The sequence below is a fragment of the Anas platyrhynchos genome, chromosome 33, assembly GCF_047663525.1.
Source record: "Anas platyrhynchos isolate ZD024472 breed Pekin duck chromosome 33, IASCAAS_PekinDuck_T2T, whole genome shotgun sequence".
Lineage (NCBI taxonomy): Eukaryota > Metazoa > Chordata > Aves > Anseriformes > Anatidae > Anas > Anas platyrhynchos.
In genome coordinates, this window is record NC_092618.1 from 472,270 (window position 1) to 491,148 (window position 18,879).

Here is an 18,879-nt window from a genome sequence, read left to right on the forward strand (position 1 = left end):
GCTGCCCCAAGAGGGACCCAGGGGCTGGGCTCACCAATGAATCTGACGGCCTCAAGTCGCAAGTTGGTCTGAGTGGCCTGCAGGTAGGGCTGGCTCTGCTGCAGGTATTCTTCTACTCTGCCTCTGTCCTGCTGCAGCTGGAGAGAGAGAGAACGCAGGGTCACGGGGCTTGCACACCCTCTCCAGGGTCTCCTCCAGCATCCTGGGGGCAGGGAGGGCAGAGGGGCCTGCAGAACAGCCCCCTGGGGCTCTGTGCTGGCAGGAAGGGAGCGAGGATGCGGCTGCAGGCAGCAGGCTCTGGCCGGGCATGTTTGCCCAGCTGGGGCAAACCAAGATGGGTCCTTACCAAGCACTCCCCAATCCTCCACGTCTGTTCTGTCTGGGCCAAGCGCTTGAGCTCCTTGCGTCGCAGAAACTCTGCAGCCACGGCGAGAGCTTCCCCAGAGGCCTGCGGAGCAGCAGAGGTTGGGAGGTAGCAGCACAGCCTTGGGAAGGAGACCCTCTGTCCCCTCCTCTTGGCAGGGCTGCGAGCCTTTCCCAGCGCGTTATGGGAGGCTGTGGTGGGGGGCAGCGTGCACTGGGTTCAGTGGCCAAGGCAAGGCCACGGGACAGCCACCATCGGAGGCAGCTCATGCTGCCGGCCAGAGATCCCCCAGAGCAACCCTGTGGTGTCGGCACAGCCTTGCCCACGTAACTGCTCAGCTCTGAGATCTGTACCTTTGCTACGCTCTCACTCTGGTCTCTCATGTGAAAGTAGAGTGGGAGAAGGCTCCTGTGCACTGTCCTCTTCATTTTCTTCTTCCTTTGCCGCAGCACAGCCTCCACTACGGCTTGGAAGAGGCAGATGGAGTGCTCCTGCACCTGGCTGGACGCCTGGCAGGGAGGAGGGCAGGAGGAATTTCAGCATTAGCATGGCTGATGTGAAGGGAGCTCACAGCACTGTGAGATGCTTCAGCGCTGGATCCTTCCCAGAGGAGCTGCTCAGGGGCAGCTGCAAGGCCTGGTGCCCGTGAAGGGCAACGCAATCGGTTGCCATCGCAGGCTGCCCGCCAGCCACCCCACTTTCGCCACCAGCCGCACTAGCCATGCCCAAGCAGAGCTCCGCAGTGTTATAAGTTGCCCCCTTAATTAGTTTTCAGAGAGCATTGCATTAATAATAGGAAGGAAGTTATTGAGTAAGAAACAGCAAGCAAATCATCGCTGGGCGGCCGTGGAGTCTCGGCTCCACCAACGGCGCGCACCTCACCCCCGCCAGGGTCCCTTTTTATATCTTGGCAGTTCCGGGATTACGCAGCACATCCTGGTATATTTTGCGACTGCGCACACTGTTGCTAGGGGGTCGTCTCTGTCCCTCTGGTGGTTGTGAAGATGAAGGCCATAGTCTTCCTCGGCGTTGTGGTTCAACTTCTTTTTTTTTTTTTTTTTTTAATTTGGTCATGTTGGGCCAGCGTGAGACAGGAAGGCAGGATGTTGATACACTAGTTGAGCAACTTATCAGGAGATGGTTACATGAGCTTTGCAGCAGGGTCTTTGAACAAAAGAGGCAACTGAGATGCAGAAGGAGAGAAGGGGAGGGGGTTCTCTTTTTTGTTACATTAAGCAAAAGAACTTTCATAGTGTCTAGCCAAGCATTATACAGCTCCTTACTTCAGCAGGGAGTTTTCGCAACTCCCGCTCCTCAAACGGAACTCCTTGTTTTTATAATACAAAAGACAATGAACAGACATTTATTGTGTATTACAGTTGTGTTTTTTTATTCCCTGCTTCTTGTGAACATTTGAAGGAAAAGAGGCTGGGTAACTCTTTTCTCACACACACACACAGAGAGCAGAGCTGCAGGTAGCACGGCCTCTGCGCGCTCAGTGCTAGGCCTCGCAGTTTGTAACACACCTGGGCACTTTAAACCCCTTCTCCTCAGGCTAGAGCCTCAAGGTTTTTTAGTATTTGTGAATTCAGTTCGTCTTTATTTGAGAAAGAAACCCTGAAAATGCAAATTTCCCTTGCTTGAGCCTTCAGGAAAGCCCAAGGCCTTGCTGGCCCCAGCGGGCAGCAGGGCAGTGCCTCTGCTACAATACAGGATGGGACACCGTTTATCTCATGCTCCTCATCCCCCTCGTTTGAAATGTTTTGCCTGAGCCAAATGTCCCTGTGCATGCTGTCAGCCTGCCAGAAAGCCCTGTCCCCGAGGCATAGCGGCGAGGCCTTGCCCTGCCACCAGCCTGCCCTGCCCGACTGGTGGCAGCAGGGTTAGCGCCATTCCTGTCCTTCATTTTACAGTGATCCTCTTCTTATTTTGAAGGCAGATGTGGCTGAAGTGTGCAAATCCCTGAAGCAGTACTGTAGCTAATTTTATGGCTTCTTTAGTGCCATCCAAAACAAAAACAGCAAAACCGAACACCAAACAAGCAACTCCCCCTGATGGAGCAGTCTAAAGAAAGGATGTTAAGCAACACAGCATTAGCCTGTGCTTTTGTCAGTGTTTCCACTGCCAGGTCGTCTTCCTAAAGGAACCAAACTTTGGCATGGAAAAAAAAATAATCTTGAAACGTTTCCAAAGGGCTATGTGATGGGGTGACAATGAGAGTTAAAATGACTAACAGCGCTGCAAATTTTGGCCCAAAATCCCGTAAATGTTGCCAGGCAGCAGCAGCCAAGGTGTGAGCATTTCTCAGGAGGTGCCAACTGCCCATGGGAGCGATAAGGGCACATGCACACACATTACGTGCAAATAATTAATAGATGACCTTTAGATGCTGGGCGCTGCAGCATGAGTAATGGAGGTCAGTAATTTCTTGTCAGCAGCAGCTTTTCTTGAACGAAAGGTTTTAAGACGTGGCTCATACTGTGGTGGGGAAGAAATCTTCCTGCATTAATCACGAACTTGTCTTTTTCACGAATGTATTCTGCTGGAGGTAAGTACACCCTGCCAGACTGTCTAAAGCAACCAGAAACAGCATTTGATTTCCAGAGAAGGTGGAAATCTGAACAGAAAAGGACACAGGTTTTCTGAGGGCCTTCATTTTAGTCCCTCTCCATGAGCACGTGTAAACCCTCAAAGTCTCTTGGAGCAGGACACTGGTGGAGGAAGGCAGTCCCAGCCCATTTCTCCCAGCTGCCATGCCAAGCAGTGCAGAGGCAACAGAGAAAGGCATGAATGAGGGATTAAGCATCTAATTCCTCCCAGTAAAACACCACTGGTTCATATGGCAGGTAGGGCACTGTAACCCCCTCCAGGTCCCCTCTTCCCACCCTGCTGCTGGGACCAACGTGGGGGGAACATGGTGCTGCTACCCCTGGTCTAGAGCCAGGCTGGAGGCACTTGGCCTTCCTCTTCTCTTCTTCCTCTGCACCTCAGGACTGAGCTGCTCGGGCTCCGTTTACTGCATAGCAGCTCCCTGGAACAAGGCGTTTGAAAACATCTTCTGGCTAGACACATACCTTAGCATATTAGAAGGTATTTTTAGTACCTCTGGCAGAACGGATCAAACTCGGCTTTCAGCTCTACTAATAGAACCCTGTGGACTGTGCTGGCATCGCCTCGTATTCGTACCGAGGTAGCAGCTGAGCAAAGTTTACTAAATAGTTGTGTTTACTTCACATGAGACAAAAAAAAAACAAGTAGAGAAAAACACCAGAGGGGTTCCTGACGTACAGCAGGCTGGGGTTTTTGTGCTAGGAGCGTGGCTCGGGCTGGTAGACGCTCCGTTTGCTGAAGAAACAGCAGCACACAGCAAGGGCAAAACACGCCGAACGTTGCCGCCCGAGTTTGTGATGACTGTTTTTGCACGGGGATAAATATAACCACGACCATTTCATACAGCAAAACACTCTGTGATGAGTGCATGAGTACAGTATAAGTGGCCTTACTGATTACAGGAGCTATAAGCACGGGCTGGAAACCCTTGTTCCCCTCTGCAAGTCGGAAGCCATGGCAGCGGAGGGAGGTTTTACAGCTAAATTATTAAAAGCCGTGGCAGAGTGGTTTTTCTGGAGGGCTCCGAGTGTGAAGCTGGTGCTCTGCCACCCGACCAGCCATGCCAAGGCGGTGGGAAGCGTGCCACCACAATTACACACTCGGAAGAGGGGAAGGCTGAGCTAACTACCATATTCTTACCGTGTAGGCTGGTTAAAAAAAAAAAAAAAATGTAACATGTAATGATTCCTGCCTTATTGCAGTGTTTGGCTTCCAGATATAGCCCTGCATGGGAAGGCAGGTATGACGTTGGAGGGAGCCAAATGAGCATTTCCTGCTTGTAAGTCATGTAATGTCAGGAATCTGGCCTGCTGGAAACACCCTGCTCATCACACCCAGCAATGCCACCTCCCTCGGGCCTGGCGAGCACCGGTCCACAGCTCAGGTCCTTTGCGTGCTGATTTTCGGCGGCACGAACCCGAGCTCTGTGTGCCTCCCGCATGGGAAGCGGCTTAGCTCCCCCAGAAACTCAGGGACTTGCCAGAGGCCTTAGATAAGTAGGCAAGATTTGTTTTAGCCGCCCTCAGCATCCAAGGTATTTCCTACTGTAAGAATAAGGAAACATTGAGGATGCTTCAGCTGCCATATTTGTTTATCTTAGGTCAAACCGGGGAGATTTTCCAGAACCGCTGCTGCAGCTGTGCTTTGAGAGGCTGCCCTTCCAGCAAGTGCTCCTCTGCTGACACCATGATGACAAAAAAGCTTCGCTCAGATCTTCGCCGAGCTCCAGGGGCAAGGGCGCAGGCAGCTGCTGAGCAAAGCTGCGCGGATGCCTCCGGACACTCCCCGGGTATGCCTCATTCACCTTGACCTCGGCTGGGCCAGCACGGGGGAAGCCAGGAGGGAGAAGAAAATCACCGGCGCTTGCTCCCTCCAATTTCTGAGCAGGAAATTACCGCAGGCGGACGTGGAGATGGGTTTCACGTTGAGATTCCCCGAGCCTGCGAATCCTAAGTGCCCTAAGAGGGCAACCCCACAAAAGGTGGAGGCAGGTGCTCAGCTGCTGGGGGCTACGGCAATGACCCGGCGGGGTTTTCACACCTCCTGCCTGCTCCTTGCAGTGTCCTTCAACCCACCACCCGCGTTTGCTGGAAAGGCAAGGGGAAAAGGAGAAAACAACCTCACGGCACCGTAAAACGGGGAAATTCGGCCCAATTCATCCTAACAAGGGAAAAGCAGACCCTAGAGCTGACCGTTTTCACAGCAGATGGTTTCACAGCACGCATGAGGTCCTGGCTGGATGACGCCGAGCGGGCGAGCAGGGAAGGGCCCCACAGGCCAAAATGTTCCGACCCGGGCTCTGATCCTGGAATCTGATTCATACGAGTGCAGCCCGGTGCCTCCCAGCTGCTCTACTTAATGGTGCAGATCGGATTGCAGCCTCCCGGGTGCCTAAATTTAGCCCCCAAAACCCATATATCGATTAGTTTGACATCCTCAAGTGCCACGCACCCATTTCAGTAGGAATTACAAACGCTGGTTCGATCCAAAGGCTTGGTTTGAAGGCCTTGGCACGCTCCTCGATGCCCTCAGGGGCTCAGGCTGACAAGGGCAACACGAAACCCGGTGCCCCAACCCTGTGAGACACAGATCACCTCTGCGCCGCTGTGGGATGATTTGTTTTGAGCTGTAACAGCTCCTGGCACACCGTGCCAGCAGGGAGCTGGCCGCACGCTTGCTGCGTGCTGACTGCTCTCTCTGCTGGCCAACTGAAAAATTTTATTTCCACGAGACGGGCCTGCAGAAATGCACCAACCGAGAAAATGTGTGTCAGAAAAATAGAGCTTTTTTTTTTCCCCTAAGGTCCCAAACAGGCACGTAAAAGAGGTTGAATTGAATAAATGATATTCTTAACAAAAAGGAAGCAGCAGAGGAGAAAGAGGCAGGACAGACATGGGTCTTCTGTCCCATCCCAGCTCACTGCATCCATAGTTTGGTGGAAGTGAGAGGACCGACCCGTGGGACAGGGTGACCCCAGCGTGGATGTCAGGCTGTCAGGGCCTTGCCCTAACATTTTCAGTAGCAAATGTTGTAGTGTTGGGTTACTGGAGAATTTCCAGTGACCACCAGCACAGAGAAGCCAGGAGAGAGTGGGACTGTGAGGAACTTTTTTCTGTTTGTTCAATGCCTAATTCAGGGGTGACCGAGTCCAAAAAGCCACCGCACGGGGACTCTCAGCACATAAATACTGTAATAGGAATGGACTACAGAAAGTCAGGACTTCTCTGTGGGAAAGGACAAGCTAAAGAGTGAGTAAAGAGAAAAAGGAACGTTTCTTCATGCTGATTTTTAACTTCTACATTCTGAATAATGGTTGTCTCTGTTCTCCTTAACAGCCTTGATCCTGAAATTAGACCAAACGTGGCAAATTCTCTTATCTGAGTCTCACTAAAGGGAGCGTGCCATGGATTTCAGCCACCAGGAACCAGCTCAGGATGGTAGCTCAGTAGTTTAATCAAGGAGCAAACTCATGTCTGGAGGGATGACAACCTGATGTTCTACAGCTCAATGGCTCTGCTGAGTGACACCCAGGTGCTGGGTTTATGTGGCGAGGTTTTGGTAGTGGGGGGAGCTGCAAGGGTGGCCTCTGTTTACAACAGAGCAACACGTTTATGGTGGGATGTCAACCTCTGATCTGATTTATTAAAAAAAAAGAAGTTGACTCTTTTGTAATAAAAATAAAAGACTTTATTCAGTTCAGTGTACCCTGGGTACTGTATTTGCCCAAACGCTTATTCCATATAAAGAAATGTAAACCATTCATAAATACAATGTAAGAGCAGCAAAACAAATCAAACCACCTGCAACCTGCAGCAGAAAGAGCTTCTTTACTTCACTGTGCTTTCACGGAGCAGCTGAGATGAGTCTGTCTGCCAAACTGGCGCACAAAGTCCGATAAGGGCAGCACTGAGCCCCAGCCCACTTTGGGATTCATACTGATGAAATCATCCAAGTTCATCTTGGAATCTAAAACAAGAGCAGAGAAGTGAAATGTCAGAGTTCCCGATTCAGCTTCTGTAGCACATACAGCTACCATGAAAATCCCAAGAAAAACTGTTTGAAAGTATAACTCAGAGCAGCTCACAGCACGCTTGCTGAGCAGCAGTCCAACAGCTCTGCAGACCATACAGAGCCACCAGAACCAAATTCCATAGAAATGGAATTTGCTCCAGCTGCAAAAAGCCTGTGTAATTAGGCTCACCATTACAGATAGTGTAAGCGAGGAAGGGAAGACAACGTTTGGGAATCCCATACCCAGCAGTCCCAGCCAACACGCAGCCCCTGCAGCCCTCTTGTTTGCACCATATCTACACCGCAGCACAGCTTTGGGATTTTCTGAGCCCCAGCTCTCAGCACCTGCAAGGTCTGGCCCCTAACTTGACCTTTTCCTTGTCAGCCCCTTTGGGTACTGAACATCAAAAACTCTCTCAACCACAGTCCCACTGCTGCCACAAGTGCCAGCACAAGGCCACTTTCTACTCGACTACGTGGGGATTTAAAATAGCACAAGCCCAGCAATTTTCTGTTGGAACTCAAGAACAACCAGCAGAGGATAACAGTTCCAGCATGCAGGTAGCCTGGTAAGCTTGTTTTCCAGTCCCCAGCTTGTCTTTTCCTCTCAGATGCTTTTATTTTACAATTAATGTGATTACTCGTGTAGTTTAAGATCTGAAAGATAAACAAGTCCCTGCTTTATGTGCACTGAGCATAGCAGAAGAATAATTTAATTAAAATGTTCTGCGAATGGTGAAGAAGCCCAAGGGGGATTGTTCCAGCAGAGTCACAACCAAAGCAGCTGCTGTTAGCAACTTGGGAGCTGCTGTCACACTGTCTGTAGGAAGGGAAACAGTCTCTGACAGTCAGGAGGGTGGTGGCAGGGCATAACACAGTGCATCAGGAGTTTAATGAGAGCAAAACCTGTTGTAACAGGCAAGCAAGAAGAAGAAACAAGCTTCACCGTCCCGCGAAGAGCAGATGGTCTAAAGACCAGTCAGTAGGTGGCACTAAAGCAGTATGAGAGCCATGTAACTGCCTGTAGTGCTCTCCCATCTCCTTTGGTTCAGGAGACAGAAGTCCCCCTTTGTCATCCTTGTTATTCACGTGTCACATCTAAAGGCTGTGCACTTATGTGAGACCTTACAGCTTTAGCCAACAGCTCCGCAAAAACAGACCACCACAAAAGCCTTTTTCTGAAGCAGATAAAAAGTGGCAAAAAATAATAATGAAAAATCTCCTGTTTATTTTTAAGATTTACAACACGCTCACAGTCCTCCTCTGATGCTGTAGGTGTTACACTAGTCTGCATTTGGGCACGCACAGAGCTAAGGCTTCCTCTTTGCCCAAACTCACTTTGTTTACAGTCCGTGAGACCCACCTGGTGCATTCCGAGATCCGTGCACGTTTTCATTTCTTTTTTGATCAAGTCTGACACTTTTGCCCTGAGCAGGGACAAAACAAAAACGCCATCTGATAGTGCACAGCCTAACAGCCACGATACCTGTGGCATCTGCCAACAGGAGTTTTTGGAGTAATTCCAACCTCCAAAGAGGGTGTTGCTGTAACAATATGTGGATGATCTGTTATTGTTAGGACAGGAGAAAGCAGCTGTGAAGGAAGGCACTAACAAGCTATTTGAATTTCTGGGAAAACAGGGCTTGAAAGGATTGGAAAATAAATTAAAATTCATAGAAAAAGAGAAGCCAAATATTTAGGGCATCTAGTGGCTGAGGGGGAATGAAGAATAAATCCAGAGAGGATTCAGTGAGGAAACAGGGGAGGTGATCAGGCATCGGGTAATAGCGAATAAAAGGTTATGGTTTGTTTACTGAAATGCGCTCCTGATTGACAGGCCGCATGCCATTGCACTCGCAAATAAAATAACTTCACAGAAGATCCTGTCTGAAGAAAATTATTTGAGGTGTTTCTCACAACAGTTTTATTTTCAAATGGGAATCAGGTTATAGCACGCATGAGCTGCTTAGATCTGTATCAGTCCTTCTTTCCTTCCGCTAGGATCCTGCCATTACCTTGTGGAGAAGGTACAGAAGGGAACTGCAGCCACCTGCCTGCCCTGTCTAGCAACTGCCCCTTTACAGAAACACATCACACACGGCACCCACACAGTTCCTCAGCTGCCCTATCTGCATTCTTCAGAAATAAACCCCCAGAATTCATGGCTTCTAGGGATTTCAGTAGTAATAAAAAGAACAAAAAGCCTTTACACATCCATTCTGCCTGTGTGCTGCCAAACACCTGGGGAGAACTGAAAATCAAAGCGAGGCTTTTCAGCGTTAGGAGCTGGTGCTACCAGTTGTATCGAAGCAGTAAGACCTGAGTAACTGCAGGGTGCAAGCTGGATTTTACACAGGCTTGCAGCAAGGAGGGCTGATCTCATCGGGACTTAAACCATGCAGAATCAAACCTCATTCATTTGTAGGAGGAAGACTTCAAAGAAAACCCCAGGCTGGGCTAGCCAGCTCCAGAATGGTGAATCCACACCTCAAAACAGATCTTGTTTAGTTTTATTTAAAAAAGCAGGATGAGCACCCGCAGCAGAGGAACAGAGGCCAGAGCACTGCCAACACAAGACTTATTCCAACACAAGAATTATTCCTTTTGAGTTAGTATTAGGAAAAAAAAATGCTTCACTGGTTCCTGATAGTTTATTGGTTGAATTCCAACAGGAATTTCACAGTCCTTTAACACTTCCTGGTAAACTTCATAAAAAGGCATCACTGGTCCCAGTGCCTTGTCCCAGCACCACAGTGGGTATTTACATTACCCTATTTGGCCTACATTTGACTTAAATGCTACAGAATTTCCTTGCCCAAAGTGCTCTATTTGGGCTCAGCAGCTGCTCTGCCCTGAAGAGGCAATATTTCAGTATCAAGAACAAAACCTCCCATCTTTTTAAGTTTACTAAAAGCTTTAAAACCCCACTGGATAAGAGAAGCAGGGTGTGTTGAGTGTAACTAACATCCTTTAAGACGCAGCAGCACCAGAGCGCTGATTTTCTTTAAATACCCTAAGTTCACAAGCTCATTTCTTTTTAACAGTACAATGCTCACATACATTAAAAAAAATATGTATTTATGCTATTTTTTTCAGTCTTCAAGCATTTGTTTAGCATCAAAGACAGACCAAATAGATGTAATATGAGTCCTTGTAACTGATAAGCTTTTGTAGTCATCTTCTCAAGAGCTTATGACTCTGGCTTCTCTAAATGACAGCAATATAACCTCAAGGAGTAATGTAATGCTCTGATCTCACAAATAAATTGGCACTAAAGCCATATACGTGATCAATTCCGCCACCTGTTAAATTACAGTCACCTCTAACACCAGCAGCGAGCAATTTAATCTTCCACAAACACAAATTAGCATGGAAAAGAGAGTACTCTAAGTGGGGAGGTGTTGAGGGATTTCTTGAAACAGCAAAAATCCCATGGCTTGCTGTAGCTGAGCAAACCAAGCTACCAGGGCAACTATGAGAAGTTCCCATGACAGTGTTCCCACATCGCCCAATTGAGGAACTCAGAAAAATATTGTTACCAGTAGCTGGCTTCAAGGACAAGGTTTATGTGACTGCTAATCACAAGGGGGTTGTTTTCTTGCAGGTGGGGTTGTTTTCTTGCAGTTGTTTGTCTGAGTGCTTTTGACCAATAATCTTGTGTGAAACACTGTCCACCCCTGTTAAGTTCTCTATAAAAGTTAGGCTATTCGGGCAATAAAATGGAGCATGATCTGACTCTACTGTGTGTCTGTCGTGCTTTCGGCCGTGCTTCCTGCAACATATGGCGCCCGAACAGGCTGAGACCTGAACAGGGCCTGAACAGGACATCGCAGCGGGAGACCTGAACAGGACCTGAACAGGCATCGCACAGGAGCAGGACATTGCAGCACCGGAGCAGACATCGCAGCCGAGCACGGACATCGCAGCGGCGCCGGGGCAAACATCGCAGCGCAGCGGGACACCAGCGGCGCCGGCACATCCGAACGCAGGTAGACCAGGAGACCAGCGGCGTCGGGACCAGCGGCGCCGGGACATCGGCGCGGCGCCGGGACCAGTGCCGCCGGGGACCAGCGCCGGAGTCACAGCGCCGAGACTGAGACATCGGAGCGGCGCGGGACATCGGAGCGCCGTCGGGACTTCGGAGCGCCCATCCGACCGGCGCTTGAGCAGACCGGACACCGGCCCGGAAACACGGTACACAGGCCTCACGGTGAGACGCGGTACTCCCGCTGAGAGACGCGTGAAAACGGTGGGAAACGGGGTTTTTGCGGCGGGACGTGGAATTGCGGAGGGCCGCGGGTAAACGGAGTCGCGGCGGGACGTGGAATTGCGGAGGGCCGCGGGAAAAAGAGTTGCGGCGAGACGTGGAATTGCGGAGGGCCGCGGGAAACGGAGTTGCGGCGAGACGTGGAATTGCGGAGGGCCGCGGGGAATAGAGTTGCGGCGGGACGTGGAATTGCGGAGGGCCGCGGGAAACGGAGTTGCGGCGGGACGTGGAATTGCGGAGGGCCGCGGGAAATTGACGTGATCACGGTGCGATGCGGGACATCCGAGATCGAGTTGCTATGGGAGACCAGAGGCATCAGTGGACAACGGCAGCCGACCCTCACCGTGTGGCGAGTCGGCACAGAGCAGAGGGGCGGACATCAGGACCCTGCAGCCTGTCTGACGTAACCATGGAGGCAGCAGCGGCTGTGCTGCTTCTCTTTGGCATTCTTTTTATAAGAGGTTTATCTTGCAATGCAAAAAAGACTCTTCGTCCCCAGATCGGTGTTATAACTATGTTTCTGGATAACATTCCATGGGGTTGCCTCATTCTACGGACTATTAATGACGATTTAGCTCTATTGCAGGGCAGGAGTGCAGAGACGCAGATTACACTGCCAAATGACCACCAGCAGGCTCGTTCACAAACAGCTTCTAGGATTGCAGCTGGCACTGCCTGCAGCCATATAGCAGACGTTACACTCTCTTTCCTAACTAGTAATCATGTGTCTCATCCATTTGTGGTGAATGGTCAGTGGCAAAAAGAAAAGGGGGAGAGTAAGGGGCGGCAAAGACAGAAACGGTACCAGGAGGATGCCACTGACACTACTAGCACGGGTAATAGGAGTAGTATAAGTGACATAGGTGCAGGGCGGCGGCAGGCACTGCCGCGCTGTGGGGCATTCTGCCTGCTGCTCGCCCTCACCTGCCTGTGCACTGCTGCCGACAGTGCTAGAGCAAAATGTGAAGACTGCTCAGATGGCAGTGATGAGAGTGCTTGTGTGAAGAAGACGTGTGCTGAATCTGACTTTGTGTGCAACAGTGGTCAGTGTGTGCCAAACAGATGGCAGTGTGATGGGGATCCGGACTGTGAAAATGGGTCTGATGAGATTGCTGATCTGTGTTATATGAGAACATGCCAGGTAAATGAAATCAGCTGTGGTCCTCAGTCAACCCAGTGTATCCTGGTGTCCTGGAAATGTGATGGTGAAAAAGACTGTAACAGAGATCCTGATTGCAAGGATGGAAGTGATGAAATTAACTGCCCTTCTCAGACCTGCAGGCCAGACCAGTGCAGATGTGAAGATGGGAACTGTGTCCACGGAAGAAGGCAGTGCAGTGGTGTGAGAGACTGTCTGGATGGCACTGATGAAGCAAACTGTAACGATGTTATTCAGTGCTCAGGACCTGGCAAATTCAAGTGCAGAAGTGGAGAATGCATAGATATCAACAAAGTGTGTAACCAGCAGAGAGACTGCAAGGACTGGGGTGATGAGCCCCTGAAGGAATGCAACATACATGAATGTGACTGTCCAGCTGGGTTTGAGTTTGTAGACAAGAGAAACTGTGGAGATATTGATGAATGTCAAAACCCTGGTATCTGTAGTCAAATCTGTATCAACCCGAAAGGTGGCTACAAATGTGAACGTAGCCGTGGCTATCAGGTGAATCCTGCTACAGGAACCGGGAAAGGGCCATACTGGTACAAAAACACAAATAACACCTGTGATTACAATGACGCTGCTAAGCAGGGTTTAGGGGTTTGTAGCATGGAGACAAGGGGTAACAACTACAGTGTTTGGAACAATTGTGCAGCTTTGGCCTTACCTCCTGATGTGCTTCTGATTTGTGGGGATAGGGCCTGGCAAGGTATCCCTGCAAATGCTATCAGATGTCCATGTTACTTAGATAAACTCATTGTATTTGCTCCTAGCTTGTTACAGTTGCGTGAGATCACCAGACATAAATGGGCATTGCTTGCATCGGATTGCAATGATAATGTTGAATTGTGCGGGGTTGCAGCTAGAGCGGCATTGGCAATTTCAGTGCCTGGAGTGGCATCTGCGGCCGCACGTAACAACTTAGAAAAATTGGTATGCTGGGCCAAGAGGCAAGACTATGCCACGACAGAGATACTTGAGGAGATGTTACCAGATCAAAATAGTCTGCGACATCTGCTTTTACAGGATCAAGCTGCTATTGACATCTTGCTTTTGGCTCAAAGAAATGGGTGTGAGGACTTTAAGGGAATGTACTGTTTAAACCTTTCTGATCATAATGAGTCAATTCACAAATCCATTACTTTCCTGAAAGAGCATATGAGAAAGATTCAGTATGGTATCAATCCTTTCAATCAATGGTTCACTGACTTGTTTGAAACAAGGTGTAGATGGTTGCTGGGTTTAGTCACAAGGGGATTAAGGATTTGGTTTATGGTGGTGGTATTCATCGTTGTGTGTTGTAAGTATAGCTAAAGAGTCACTTGTAAAACTGCTGTGTTGGGCTTGGTTTGCTCAAAAGAAGAAGGGGGAATTGTTGAGGGATTTCTTGAAACAGCAAAAATCCCATGGCTTGCTGTAGCTGAGCAAACCAAGCTACCAGGGCAACTATGAGAAGTTCCCATGACAGTGTTCCCACATCGCCCAATTGAGGAACTCAGAAAAATATTGTTACCAGTAGCTGGCTTCAAGGACAAGGTTTATGTGACTGCTAATCACAAGGGGGTTGTTTTCTTGCAGGTGGGGTTGTTTTCTTGCAGTTGTTTGTCTGAGTGCTTTTGACCAATAATCTTGTGTGAAACACTGTCCACCCCTGTTAAGTTCTCTATAAAAGTTAGGCTATTCGGGCAATAAAATGGAGCATGATCTGACTCTACTGTGTGTCTGTCGTGCTTTCAAAGAGAGTACTCTAAGTGGGGAGGAAGCAATTATCCATAAAGGCATTTGGCGTGGATGAACATCAATGTCCCAGGCTGTTTTACACTAACCAAAGGTCAGCCACCTGGCTTCCTATCAAGTTTGAAATCAGGTGCTTTATGCCTGATAAGACTGTGCATACATTGAAGCACACACCATTACGAGGTGCCTCAGGTGAGGAAAGGAAAAACAAAACCAAAGCCTGAGAAACTTGCACTGAGCAAAAGGCAGTGTGAACGACATGTCCTAGACCTGACAGAGTCTCCTCCTGTTCTGACCCCAATCCCAGAGCTACCCAGCCAGCGATCCTCCACCTTGGGTGGGCGCAGGGTAAGCAGTCACTGTCCCCTGCAACACCCAGGTGACTGCCCAGACAAGAGCACATCACCACAGGTGCACTCAGAGCCTTCCAGGTGGCTGGCAACAGGACAAGAAGCAAAGCACTCGAGTGGGAACACAGGAAACTCTGGTTGCATACTGGAATTGTATTGAATTCATGCCTGGGATCAAATATTGGAACACTGTGCCCAGAGAGGTGGTGCAATGGCCGTCCCTGGAGTTGTTCCAGGCTAGACCAGACAGAGTCTTAAAGCCCCTCAGTCTAATTGCACCGGCTTTGAGCAGGGTCTGGACTGGATGACCTGGGGATGCTCCTCCCAGCCTGGCAAGGTACAGGCTAAGGAATGAAGTACGGCAGCAATCAAAGTCTCTGCATCTTTAGCTACCTACCAACATCCCAAGGATGACCTGGAGGCTGGCTGAGACAGGTGTTTCATAGCCTGGAATTTCTAAAAATGCTTCACAAGGCTGTACCTGTGCTCCCGCCCCCACTCGTAACTCATTTATACCCAAGTGAAACGCCAAACTTTCTTAGAAAGCAACACAAAAACTGTGAATTAACTTGCCTGTAGCTTAAAACCACAATAAACTCGGCTCTAGACACAAGACATGTTCCTTTGACCCCACCTTCTCTAACAGAAATATATGGTAGCATTGTATTATTAAAAAAGCAGCAAAACCAAACGTGCACAGCATCAACAAACTCCACCAAAACAAAACTTCACCACACTTCTCTCCATCTGGGAAGAAAAGGAGAGAATAAGCACATGGCAAACATTAGCCAGCTTGGCAAACACGTGGTTCGAGTAAGCTGAAATGCCGTGTGATAAAAAAAAGTGGGGTAATCACCGTGTTAAAAATTCCCTTTCCAACCCTAGGCAGGTTGCTTGGCCTCTGTTTCAGCTCCCCACTGCAACATTTCATACCTCTTACTCTCTGCTCAGTTTCTGAAGACCAGCAGTTCGTGTTTGATAACAGCAGTGGCAGCTGCCAGGAAGCACGCTACACTTTACATGTTCGGAAAAGGCAAGCACTGCAGAGCCCCATTTTGTCCCCATACACTGTGCTGGCTGGATACGCTTCCAAAGCACATGTCCAAAAGCACATTTTTTTATTGCACCCACCTCTGACTGAATCATTCAACTCTGTTAAAAGGAAAAAGGAGTCCTGCCAGCTCACCTGCTGTTTCAATGCAGGGGTACGAGGGAGGAGGTTTCTGCCATTTCCCATCTGCATCTTTCATGTGAGATCTGTCCGAAGCAAACGTCTCCAGGTACAGATCTGCTCGTATCATCCGGATTTTCCTAAACAACAATGCACAATTGTATCAAGAGATATATGTACATAACGCTGCATTAGCCACTCTGGAGAAGAGCCCTTTCTTCCTCCCAGGGAGCCTTAGCTTAGTTAAATACTCCACTCAGAAACACTGGGCTAAGCTGCTGGGCTGTTAAGAATAAACATCAGCAAGGAAGGGCTTTTGATGATTAAACAACAGCAATTAAAGAGCTTTAGAAAAATAATGCAGTGCATTGAGTTTCTTGGAGTATAACAGAAGACTTCTATCAGTATATATCCACAGAGACAACTTCAACTTGGACTTCATGAAATAAAATTCATGCTCTTCATCTTTTTTTTTTTGTCCTCACCTGTGAAATTCAGGATGAAGGCTGTCATCCAGCCTGAAGGCCTCCGTGCTGTACACGTCAAAAGGACAGGGGAATGGCAGCACTGTGTCAAGATCATAAATGAAGTTCTGCTCCCCACTGGAAACATGAAGTAGGATAACGTGGTAGTCCTGGGAAGAACGGTAATTGTCAGGAGTTAAACAGTTGTTAACCAGAAACCGGCACAGGGAGTAGAAAAAAAGCCTCCTGGAAGCTGAGGCTACAGCTTCTCTTCTTTAGAGACTGCTTTCTGATGCTCGGGTATCACGCCTGTGATGTTCCAGCACCAGGAGAGAGGTTTCCTAATGCCTGCCTCAGCCCTCGTGCCTTTTGGTAAGCCTTGCTATTCTCCCCGTTACTTGTAGCCTTCTTTGATATCAGCCTGGGCAGCTAACCTGAAGAGTACGCTAGTCCTCATACCACATCTTTGATTCCTTAACATGTAGGAAACACGGGTATGGCAGGGGGCTGGAGAAACTCCAGTTACTATTTTCAGTGTTAGTTACTTACATTCATTGCAGTTTTCCAAAAAGTAAATTGAAGATACTTGTTGTTAACTCCTATTCCTTCTCAGATCATCCCGATAACACTTGGACCTCTTTTTAAGCCAAGCCTTTTGTACAATATAAACACACTGATAATTTTCCAGAAAATGATTCTGTAAGGACAGAATTTCAGAAATTCACAGATTTTTTTTTTTTAAAAAACAGAATTTCTGAAACAAATTGCCACGCAAAATTGATTTTTTCCCTCCCATACAGTATAACCATAACTACACATCTTTAAAAGGAATTCTGTAGTGGCAACTACTGAACTACATTACATTAAACGACACGCCAAAAACTCTGGAAGAGCTTACATACAAGCTGGCACCTGAAGACATGTATTGCTCACGTTTTTCCATCCCATGTCAGACCTATATGGATATTTTCACCCGTCAGCTTGTTACAAGACATCTATTTAACATCCTACAAAGCTGGCGGGCCCCAACAAAACCAGACAGTAATTTTCACAGAACTGTTGTGCACTCTTACCGATGCTAACTAAGCTTTGTCACCTGGTGGTTTTATGGGCCATCTCACTGCTATTTCCCTGTGAACAATAAAAGGGTTGCATTTAGGCTGCTGTAGAAGAATAATAAATACTAATACAGAACTACAGGACGGCTGAGGTCGGAAGGGACCTCTGGCACATACAGAGTGCTTCCTGATGCTCAGGGGGGACATAAACCTAAATTCATTCCAGCAGAGGTATCTAACACTACCCACATCTGATCCTGCAGACCTCAGCTGCAGAGGCACGCACTTAAATACTGACAAAGAAAGAACAGAGGGCCTTACCCAGACAACAGGCTCATCTCCATGCCCTGACTTCTGTTTCCAGAGCGGGACCTGAAAGTTAAGCAATTTGGCATAAACCACTCCTGACTTACAGAGATTAGTTTCGGCTTGGGTAAGTTCTTTGCTAAACTCTGCATTTCATCAGCTTGTGTCAGTGCTGCTGTCAGAAAGCTTGCTCCAGTTTTTATCTTTCAGAAACATTAAACTGGACGCTATTCTGGACCATATAATGTAATATTCCCCCTAACTTGATGGATGACAGGGAAAAATCATCCCACAGCCCTTAGGGGCACCGTGATTCCTTCTTCCCACAATCCAAGCGTGTCAGGTAAGGACATTCATAGAAACATTCAGGTTGGAAGAGACCTTTAAGATCATCTAGCCCAACCTTTAACCTTTAATTAAGATTCATCTGTTGTTTTAGGGCAACTTCTTTTAAGCTTGGAAAGAATGCCATGAACCTTTTGTTCCCCTGAGGGTATCCTTATCCTTGGGGCTTCCAGAGGAGAGAGCAGGGCTCTCTTCTGGTGCAGCAGGTCGAGCTGTTTCCTTTTACTGTTTCTCAGGTTCTGGTGTTGCCTTGATGTCTTGAGCAAATACTGCGTGGGGTCTGGAGGCCAGAAACAAATGAAATTCTTCATGCTCCCAGGTGCTGCTGCCTGCGTGCCTCTCAGCTGCTGCAGGGGGGCCTGGGGCCAAGACTCACCTACCGCAGGCTGTACTTAAAAGGCCTGGGGTAGTTAAAGCGCCTCCCACCTCCCCCCGCCTGTGGTTTACCACCCCCACGGAGCGCACAACTCACCCACTCACCATCCTCCTCTCGTTGGAGATGAAAACCGCGTAGAACTCCTCCACAGGGCGCTCCCCCCGACTCCTGATGTAGTCGCACAGCTTCCACACGTTTTCCTCACTGCAAAACACAACCGTCGACGGCACCGTTTTCTTTTCAATCCCCTTTTCACCTTCACTTCCAGCAACCCAAACCGGGCCGGGAAGGTTTCCCTGCGGGGTTTTTAGCTCCGTTTTCAACTCCCCCCCTCAGCGTGCCGCCAGCCTCCAGTCAGGCGCCGGCCGCCATTTTCAGGCGCCTCCCTTACCAGTAGCAGCCGGTGTAGGCGCAGGCGGCTCGGGGAGGCACCGCCGGCCGGTACCGGTCCTCATCCAGCTCCGCCATGCTCCGGGGGCAGACTTCCCGTGCTGGGGAACGGGGCCGGGCTCCTGAGGGAGCCGCCTGAGGGCGGGCGCGGAGCCCGTGAGGAGGCGGCGCCCGCCTGAGGGGGCGGCACGCGCCGCTTCCCGCCCGCCAAAAGGCTCAAACGGTGCTGCGCCTGCCGCCTGTAACCCTCCGCCGGCAAAGATTTAAAAAA

At 49.1% G+C, this 18,879-nt stretch overlaps 1 protein-coding gene across 4 annotated transcripts; it reads right to left on the reverse strand.

Moving 5' to 3' along the window:
- Positions 1-1,762: 1,762 nt before the first annotated feature.
- LOC140000321 (protein N-terminal glutamine amidohydrolase-like) lies at positions 1,763-18,837 on the reverse strand. Of its 4 annotated transcripts, none has more exons than XM_072030156.1 (6): positions 18,610-18,837; positions 18,323-18,422; positions 17,513-17,563; positions 16,155-16,303; positions 15,685-15,809; positions 1,763-5,061 (listed from the first exon to the last, which is right to left on the reverse strand). In XM_072030156.1, the coding sequence occupies exons 1-6, from the start codon at positions 18,684-18,686 to the stop codon at positions 5,009-5,011; spliced, it is 555 nt and encodes a 184-aa protein (XP_071886257.1). In that variant the 5' UTR covers positions 18,687-18,837; the 3' UTR covers positions 1,763-5,008. The 4 variants fall into 4 exon arrangements, with proteins under 4 accessions (XP_071886257.1, XP_071886255.1, XP_071886256.1 ...); XM_072030154.1 differs by lacking the exon at positions 1,763-5,061 and adding an exon at positions 6,637-6,940; XM_072030157.1 differs by lacking the exon at positions 1,763-5,061 and adding an exon at positions 7,004-8,412.
- Positions 18,838-18,879: the final 42 nt, after the last annotated feature.

What these genes read in the sequence shown, in the direction of transcription:
- LOC140000321 (XM_072030154.1), bottom strand. Translation starts at nt 18,686, where the DNA reads ATGGCGGAGCTGGATGAGGACCGGTACCGGCCGGCGGTGCCTCCCCGA. An exon ending in TCTCCAACGAGAGGAGGATG is followed by an intron (nt 17,564 to 18,322) that starts GTGAGTGGGTGA and finishes CTTAACTTTCAG; the next exon opens with GTCCCGCTCTGGAAACAGAA. An exon ending in CTTCATCCTGAATTTCACAG is followed by an intron (nt 15,810 to 16,154) that starts GTGAGGACAAAA and finishes ATTGTTGTTTAG; the next exon opens with GAAAATCCGGATGATACGAG.